Source organism: Sus scrofa, chromosome 6 (genome assembly GCF_054392235.1).
Source record: "Sus scrofa isolate SSC_HxYL_T2T_F1_AM1 chromosome 6, Sscrofa_HxYL_maternal_Yorkshire_Landrace_v2.0, whole genome shotgun sequence".
NCBI lineage: Eukaryota > Metazoa > Chordata > Mammalia > Artiodactyla > Suidae > Sus > Sus scrofa.
In genome coordinates, this window is record NC_139388.1 from 53,984,114 (window position 1) to 53,992,780 (window position 8,667).

The 8,667-nt window shown below is 53.6% G+C and overlaps 1 protein-coding gene across 2 annotated transcripts; it reads left to right on the forward strand.

Moving 5' to 3' along the window:
- The first annotated feature begins 5,050 nt into the window (after positions 1 to 5,050).
- Positions 5,051 to 8,097, forward strand: RABAC1 (Rab acceptor 1). Of its 2 annotated transcripts, NM_001031795.2 has the most exons (5): positions 5,069 to 5,213; positions 5,465 to 5,677; positions 5,958 to 6,055; positions 7,514 to 7,615; positions 7,701 to 7,947. In NM_001031795.2, the coding sequence occupies exons 1-5, from the start codon at positions 5,158 to 5,160 to the stop codon at positions 7,787 to 7,789; spliced, it is 558 nt and encodes a 185-aa protein (NP_001026965.2). In that variant the 5' UTR covers positions 5,069 to 5,157; the 3' UTR covers positions 7,790 to 7,947. The 2 variants fall into 2 exon arrangements, with proteins under 2 accessions (XP_084814825.1, NP_001026965.2); XM_084958699.1 differs by lacking the exon at positions 5,958 to 6,055 and having other exon boundaries at positions 5,051 to 5,213; positions 7,701 to 8,097.
- The last annotated feature ends 570 nt before the right edge of the window (positions 8,098 to 8,667 follow it).

Consider the following 8,667-nt stretch of genomic DNA (forward strand, 5'->3'; position numbering starts at 1 on the left):
CCACTGTGTGATTATAGCACGGCTTGTCAATCCATTCTCTTGTTTTGTTTTGTTTTTGTTTTTGTTTTTGCTTTTTAGGGTCGCACCCTTGGCATATGGAGGTCCCCAGCTTAGGGGTCAAGTTAGAGCTGTTGCTGCTGGCCTACACCACAGCCACAGCAACACGGGATCTGAGCCTTGTCTGCGACCTACACCACAGCTCACAGCAACGCCGGATCCTTAACCTATTGAGTGAGGCCAGGGATCGAACCTGAAACCTCATGGTTCCTCATTGGATTCATTTCCACTGTGCCACGATGGGAACTCCAGTCTATTCTCTTGTTGATGGACATTTGTTGATGAACACTTTGGGATCCTCGAGGAGGAGATTATGCTGGTGATATCCTCTGATGACACATTTTTCATCTCTGCTGGGTACATGCCTAAGAATGGCATTGCTGGTCAGGGAAGAGACTGTTTTTATCTTTCATAAAAACAAGACACTCTTTCCAAAGCTCTTGTGTCATCTGCATTCCCATCGTGTAGGAAAGTTCCAGTTGTTCCACATCCTCATCAACACTTGGTATTGCCAGTCTTTTGAATTTTAGCCATTTTGGTTGGGCAGCTCAACTTCCCAAGAGACAGGCTTTCTAACACAGCCCAGAGATGGGAGTGAGGGGAGGGCCTGGGGCTGGTCTCTGGCCTGCCTGCCTCCCAGGGCAGGTGTCTGGGAGGCGGGGATGCTGAGAGCCCACGTGAGTGTGAGTGTGCATGTACACATGCCCACTGCACACGACAATGCTGAGGAGAAGCGCGTGAATCTGAGGGGAAAGGGAGTCGGAAGCCAGCGGCCATGCATGCCAGTCACCGCCTGAGATGCCCAGGACAGAGCCTGGTCCCGGTAAGTGTTGTGTGGGCCTGGACCTCTCCTAGGGAGGCCAGAAAAACTACTTTATTCATCACGTTCAGGGTAAGAAATACTCCCATAGATAGGTGGGCAATCTGAGGCCCAGAGAGGGCAGAGCCTTCCTTGGGGCCACACAGCAAAAAAATAACCCAGGTTTCTTTCTTTTTTTTTTTTTTTTGTCTTTTTGCTATTTCTTTGGGCCGCTTCCACGGCATATGGAGGTTCCCAGGCTAGGGGTCCAATCAGAGCTGTAGCTGCTGGCCTACGCCAGAGCCACAGCAACGTGGGATCCGAGCCGCGTCTGCAAGCTACACCACAGCTCACAGCAACGCCAGATCGTTAACCCACTGAGCAAGGGCAGGGACCGAACCCGCAACCTCATGGTTCCTAGTCGGATTCGTTAACCACTGCGCCACGACGGGAACTCCTAACCCAGGTTTCTGATGGTCTATACTAGTGTCCTTCCACCCTCCCAGCTCCCCTTCCTCTAGGGATCCAAGACACAGGAAGGAAGAAGCCTCAGGCTGGAGGGACCACAGGGCCAGGACAGATCTCTCACAATCTTTTCACATACTCCCTTATCTCCTACATCTTCCTAATTCGGGGCGCATTGTCATAGCCCTCATCTCCCCCCCCCAACTCCCTCCACGCTCCAGTCTCAGGGATCTTCACATATCTCTGTCCTAGGGCCCCCTCTCCCACAATCCGTTTCAAGGAGCTCCTCCTACACACTGCCCCTACCCCAGGGCCACAGCCCTCAAAATCCCCTCCTGCCCCATTTGGAGGGCCCTGCCCACAATGTCTTTGCCTCTGGACCCCACACTCCATGGCCCATACGATTCAACACTTTGGCCTTTATATCTTCTGCTCAGAGCAAGTACTGGCAGGTTATAGAGTAAAATCACTTTCATTCATGTTCCTGGGAAGAAACCCAAGAGGTCTCATGACAAAAGTCAAACCCCAGTTTCCCAAGGTGTGCCGTGGAAGAAGGTAGCTAGACCTTTGCCTCCAACTCTCTGTTCCCCAAGATTCATCTTCCTGGGGGCTCTCCTGGTTACCTCTGCTGCCCTCATCACTTTGGACTCGGGTGCTGCTCCCCCATTATCACTCTGGGCCAACTGTGTGCTCACAGTCCTCCTTCATTTTCCTGAAGCCAAGCTGGACCAAAGCTGAACAAACTTTTTCTAAAATCCTGGGGCTGCGAGTTCCCGTTGTGGCTCAGCAGGTTAAGGACCCGACACTGTCTCTGTGAGGACTCGGGTTCAATCCCTGACCTTGCTTAGTGGGTTAAGGAGCCAGTGTTGAGGCAAGTTGCGGCATATTTCACAGATGCAGCTCAGATCTGCCGTTGCTGCGGCGGTGGTGTAGGCCAGCAGCTGCAGCTCCAAGCCCTGGCCTGGGAACTTTCACATGCCGCAGGCATGGCTGTAAAAAGCAAAAAAAAAAAAAAAAAAAAGCCTGGGGCTGACAGAGGGGAAGTAAACAGGAACTAGCCAGTCTGATCTTCAAAGCATGGCTCATTCAGCTTCAGCTTGGGACTCCTCCACTACAGTTCCCTGCCTATTGCTCCACCAGTCCAATTGGCAGGGCCTGTCCTCCTCATCTCATGAGAAAGCCCTCCAGCAGGCCTCAAAGCCCAAGTCTGAAAGGGCACTGATCCCTGAAGACAGAGTTAAGAGCTACCTGATGTCCCACGTGGGTGTTCTCCTTCAGCCCCACCCAGCCTGGGAAAATGAGGACCAGTCTGTGTAAGGGAGCCCAGGCTTCTGGATACTGCCACACACACTTGTTTTTCCTTTCTTTCTTTCTTTTTTAGGACTGCACCCACAGAATATGGAAGTTCCCAGGCTAGGGATCAAATTAGAGCTACAGTTCATGGCCACAGCCACAGCCACGGCCACAGCCACTGAAATGCCAGGTCTGAGCCTCGTCTTCGACCTATACCACAGCTCACAGCAATGCCAGAGCCTTAACCCACTGAGCGAGGCCAGGGATCAAACCCACAACCTCATGGAACACCTCCACATAATTTTCTTTTTTTTTTTTCTTTTTTTTTGTCTTTTTTTTTTTTGTCTTTTTGTTGTTGTTGTTATTGTTGCTATTTCTTGGGCCTCTCCCGCGGCATATGGAGGTTCCCAGGCTAGGGGTCAGATCGGAGCTGCAGCCACCGGCCTACGCCAGAGCCACAGCAACGCGGGATCCAAGCCGCGTCTGCAACCTACACCACAGCTCACAGCAACGCCAGATCGTTAACCCACTGAGCAAGGGCAGGGACTGAACCCGCAACCTCATGGTTCCTAGTCAGATTTGTTAACCACTGCGCCACGACGGGAACTCCTCTTTTTTTTTTTTTTTTTTTTTGTCTTTTTGCCTTTTTCTTGGGCTGCTCCCGAGGCATATGGAGGTTCCCAGGCTAGGGGTCCAATCGGAGCTGTAGCCGCCGGCCTACGCCAGAGCCACAGCAACACAGGATCCGAGCCACATCTGCAACCTACACCACAGCTCACGGCAACGCCGGATCGTTAACCCACTGAGCAAGGGCAGGTTCCTAGTCAGATTCGTTAACCACTGCGCCATGACGGGAACTCCCCACATAATTTTCTTGAGGCCATATTCTAGGGCACCTCTTTAGAATTCTGGCCGGTTTTCCACAGCTCATTCAGGAGCAAAGACTGAGAGAACCATGGCTGTGGGGGCCCGGGGAGAGACAGGCGGCCCACGTGGCAGACACCAGTCCCTCTTTGGGACATCCAAGGGGCCAGCAGCAGCAACTACGTTACAGACATATTTGAGAAGGCTGAACTCTAGAAATAATCATAACATTCATGACAATGTAGTGGCAAAAACAACATCACCATTTATTGAGTGGTTATAAAATAGCAAGACTCTTTCAAGCACTTCACATGGATCATTCAACCCAACCTTAACCCATGAGTGTGGAACCAGGATGATCTTCACTGTCCAATGAAGACAGGGAGTTGATGAAATCAACACAGGCTGGATTTTGACCTCTGACCCAAGAAATCCAGTTCTTTTAGTTGTAACTACTCCGTCTTTTAAAAATTCTCAGAGTTCCCATCATGGCTCAGTGGTAACAAACCCAACAAGTATCCATGGGGACGCGTATTTGATCCTTGGCCTTGCTCAGTGGGTTAAGTGTCTGGCGTTGCTGTGAGCTGTGGTGTAGGTCACAGATGTGCCTCGGATCCCGCCTTGCTGTGGCTGTGGTGTGGGCCAGCAGCTGCAGCTCTGATTCGACCCCTAGCCTGGGAACCTCCACATGCCACGGGTGTGGCCCTAAAATGACAATAAATAAATAAATAAAAATTAAAAATTAAAATCCCTCATTCCCCTCAATAAAACTGGAATAAAAAAAGATTAAAAAAAAAAAAAAACAACTCACCCCTTTACTTTCCCCTACTTCCCTTTACCCTCTCCATAGCAGGGGCATCCTTGAGGTCCTAATCCTAACCCATCCATCCTTAGGAGCCCAGAGTTGTGGGGGAGCTTTGCTCCCCATCTTAGATAACCCCCTTCAGCAACCATGGCCCCCTCACTAGCCTTTGAAGAAGGATGGAATGGATTCCTACAAATATTCTACAGTCTCACTATTCAAATGTGGTCCATGAGTTCCCTGGTGGCTCAGGATCCCCCACTGTCACTGCTGTGCTAGGGTTGCTGCTGTGGCTAGGGTTCGATCCTTAGCCAGAAAACGTAGCATGTCCCCACCCACCCCACTCCCTGCCTGCCACAAAAAAAAAAAAGAGCCAGTGAATGGGTCTCACCCCAGATCTGATAAATCAGAACATCTGAGTGTTTAATCACGGTTTTTTTTAATATCCTCTAGAGTCAGAATGACAGCCCTACACAGTCCCCACTGTACAGAGACTGCTCGGGGTAGTACACGACGTCTTCTGCCTTTACACTCCCCCGACACCCTGACTCCTGACAGCTCACTTTCTCTGACCTCGCACGTCCTACCTTTGAAACTACAACTCCCACAATGCCCCCGAGGCACCCACGTCGCTTTACGCGACTACATCTCCCAAGGTGCTCCTCGAGCCATGCAGCCACCAGGGCGCCTACTCTCCCCGACATCGTCAGGACTACAACTCCCATAATACTCCGTGACAAACCTACCGCCCCCAGCGGCGCCGGAACGGCGCCACGTCCCCTCCGGCCACTTCGAGTGAGGCCGGTTTCGGGCGGGGCCCGTGGGGTGTGGAGGGCCCCAGCCTCGTTACAGCGGTTCTTCCCCTCACAACACAGACATGGCGGCCGAGAAGGACCAGCAGAAGGATGCCGAGGCGGAAGGGCTGAGCGCCACGTAAGCAAGTCTAATCTAGCCCCCCTGACCTAGACCCGAGAGTCATGGCTTCTCGCCCCTCATCCCTGGGGAGTTAGGAATCCGGACTCCTGGCCCCGGCTCAATCCCTTCCTCCCCTGGAATCCAGGAGTCCTGGACCATATCTCCCCCGCCCCCCAGAACCCCAGAGTCCCGCTCCCCTCGGCCCCCTTCTTGCTCGGGGGTCCGGGCTCCAACCCGGTCTACCGCTGACCTGGTCCCGCACCCCCCAGGACCCTGCTGCCGAAACTGATTCCCTCTGGCGCGGGCCGTGAGTGGCTGGAGCGGCGCCGTGCTACCATCCGCCCCTGGGGCTCCTTCGTGGACCAGCGGCGTTTTTCGCGTCCCCGCAACCTGGGCGAGCTTTGCCAGCGCCTCGTACGCAACGTGGAATACTACCAAAGCAACTATGTGTTTGTGTTCCTGGGCCTCATCCTGTACTGCGTGTGAGTGTCTCTCTGGCCAGAACAGCCCCCCTCAGCCAGGCCCCGCCCCCGCCAGGCTGCCATGTCTGCACTGGCCAGGCCCTGTCCCCATGGGATAGCTCTGTGGGATCTTTACCCCAGAGGACCAGGTCCCTACTCCATCAGCCTGGCTGGGATGCAGGGGGACCAAACATGACCTAGACTTGCGTGGTCCTAAGGACGTCCCCAGGTGTAGAAGGTCAGGGCCTTCGTGTCTGACGCAGCCCCAGCGGCCTGACTGTGCCTCCCTGCCCTCCTCCAGGGTAACATCGCCCATGCTGCTGGTAGCTCTGGCTGTCTTCTTTGGCGCCTGTTACATCCTCTATCTGCGCACGTTGCAGTCCAAGTTTGTGCTGTTTGGTGAGAAATCTGCCCAAACTCCTCTGATCCTGGCTCTTTGAATCCAAGCCTTAGACCTCAAACCTGAGTCCTTTTGAACCCAAGTCTGCCCAATCCTAGACCTACAGTAGATTCCCCATACCCACACCTGATGCTCCTATCCACTCTCAGTCCCCCCAAATTGCTGTTTCCCAAACCCAGAAGATATCCAAGAACCACTCCACCTAGCCGCTGGCCTTTTAAACCTCCTCCTTCTCTCTCCCTCATCTGCCAAAAGCATCAGCTGCAAGTACCCACATTGGACGCCAGGTGGCGACTTTACTCTAGCCTAAATCTGTCCTCCCCCTTTCGTGCTTCCTGGGATGGGAGTAGAAAAATCTTGGGACTTCTCAGAGGGAAGCTGAGGCCTGTGGCTCATGTGGTCCTAGACTGGCACCAAGCACCACTGGGAAGAAAGAGGGCCTGAGTTCCCAACTAAGGGAAACTCAAGGTTTGGAGTGGAGATAAGGGGGAGTTGGAATCAAAGAAACAGGTAGACCTAAGACAGAATCCATCAGAAGCCTGCCAGTTATGTATCTGGTAAGGGTGGGCTGGGTGGAGGAGCATGTCAGGCGAGCACAGGGCACAGAGGGAGCGTCCAGAGCATAGTCACAACTTGTCTTCAGCCACTGCTGCCGCCAGGGTTTGCAAGTCTGACTTTCCAATCTGCCACAAGAAGCCAGATGTCTATACAGCCATCTCTCAGCTTTTCTAGGAGCCCCCAGATTTTGGATACCCAAATCCGAGGATGCTCAAGTTGCTGATGTAGCAATGATGTAGTACAGTGACCCACGGGTGCCCATCTGCGGATACAGAGGGCCGACTGTATTGCTGTGTGAAATCATTCTGTCTGTATGTCAGCAGCAAATCAACAAATCGTGGCTCAGCGGTTAACAAGCCTGACTAGGTTCCACGAGGATGCGGGTTCGACCCCTGGCCTCGCTCAGGGTGTTAAGGATCTGGTGTTGCCGTGAGCTGTGGTGTAGGTTGCAGACGTGTCTCGGATCCCGCGTTGTTGTGGCTGTGGATCTGATTCGACCCCTAGCCTGGAAACTTCCATGTGCTGTGGGTGCGGCCCTAAAAAGCAAAAAAATTATTGTGGAATAATATGCAAACTCAAAAAACATGTCTAGGTGTCAGCCTGGGCCTTTGGGATGCCAGTTGGAAAACCCAGGTCTATGCGAGGGCAGGTTGGAGCAGGAAAGCTGTAGTTTGGGGAGGGAGAGTCTGGGAGCTTCCTAGCAGAAGTAAAGTTGAAGGGTGGAGGGCGGTGGGGGGGATTACTGAGGAAGGTGCACTGTTTCAGGGGACAGTGGGTGGGGACGCTGGGGAAATGGCTGGGGCCGGACTTGGAGGGCCTTGGCATAAGGCATTTTGGGGGTTACTCTGGGAGAGGGGACAGGTGTGGAACAGCTGTCCCAATGCCATCTGCCCCCCCAGGCCGAGAGGTGAGCCCCGCCCATCAGTATGCCCTGGCCGGGGGCGTCTCCTTTCCCTTCTTCTGGCTGGCTGGCGCGGGATCCGCCGTCTTCTGGGTCCTAGGTGAGTGAGTACAGGGTCTCGGTGGCGCGGTGGGCAGTGGGGGCCGGGGAGGCAGCGAGGCCCTGAGCTGCCCGTTTTCCCCCAGGAGCCACCCTCGTGGTCATCGGCTCCCACGCCGCCTTCCACCAGATAGAGGCTGTGGACGGGGAGGAGCTGCAGATGGAACCTGTGTGAGGTGTCTTCAAGGACATGTCGGCCTCCCAAGCCAGCTGCCCCGTCCCTTCTCAGCCCCATCCCGCATGGCTCTGCTCTTGCCAAAGGCCCCCTTCCCATTACAAGCCCAGGGAGGGACTCCAGCTTTGGAAATAAAGCTGTTACAGTTGTTCAGCAAATATTCTCCCAGGGTCTTCTGTACATGTGTGCAGGGTGATGTGGGATCCTCCAGGGACCAAGAAGGTGGGGGAAGGGCCCCTGGCAGGGGGAGACAATAAGCAAGATAAATAGCGCCATTGGCCAGTGGGCATGAGTTCTGAGGAGGAGAAGACACCACGCTCATGTTCAGTGATGTGCCAGGAGGACTCAGGACTCAGCAGTTCCAGTTCTACGTGGAATCTGGCATTGTCGCTGCTGGGCTTGAGTCGCTGCTGTGACCCGAGAACTTCCATGAGCATGGATGTGGCCAGAAAAAAAAATGTATGCTCAGCTGAGGTTATTGTTGTGAAAGGCTATAAAGCAAAATCAGCAAAGGTAGAGTTCCTGTTGTGGCTTAGTGGAAATGAACCTAATATCTATGAGGACACAGGTTCGATCCCTGGCCCCGCTCGGGGGTTAAGGATCTGGTGTTACTGTGAGCTGTGGTGTAGGTTGCAGACACGTCTCGGATATGGCATTGCTGTGGCTGTGATGTAGGCTGGCAGCTGCAGCTCCAATTTGACCCCTAGCCTGGGAACCTCTGTATGTACTTGAGGCCCTAAAAAAAGAAAAAGAAAAGAAAAAGAAAAAATTATCAAAGGAAGAAGGCACATAGGGTGAAGTCCCAAGGAAAACCAGGCACAAGCTTCCAGAGTCCTCTCCCAGTGGCCTCGCCCCAGGTTGCATTAAAATGCCCCCAG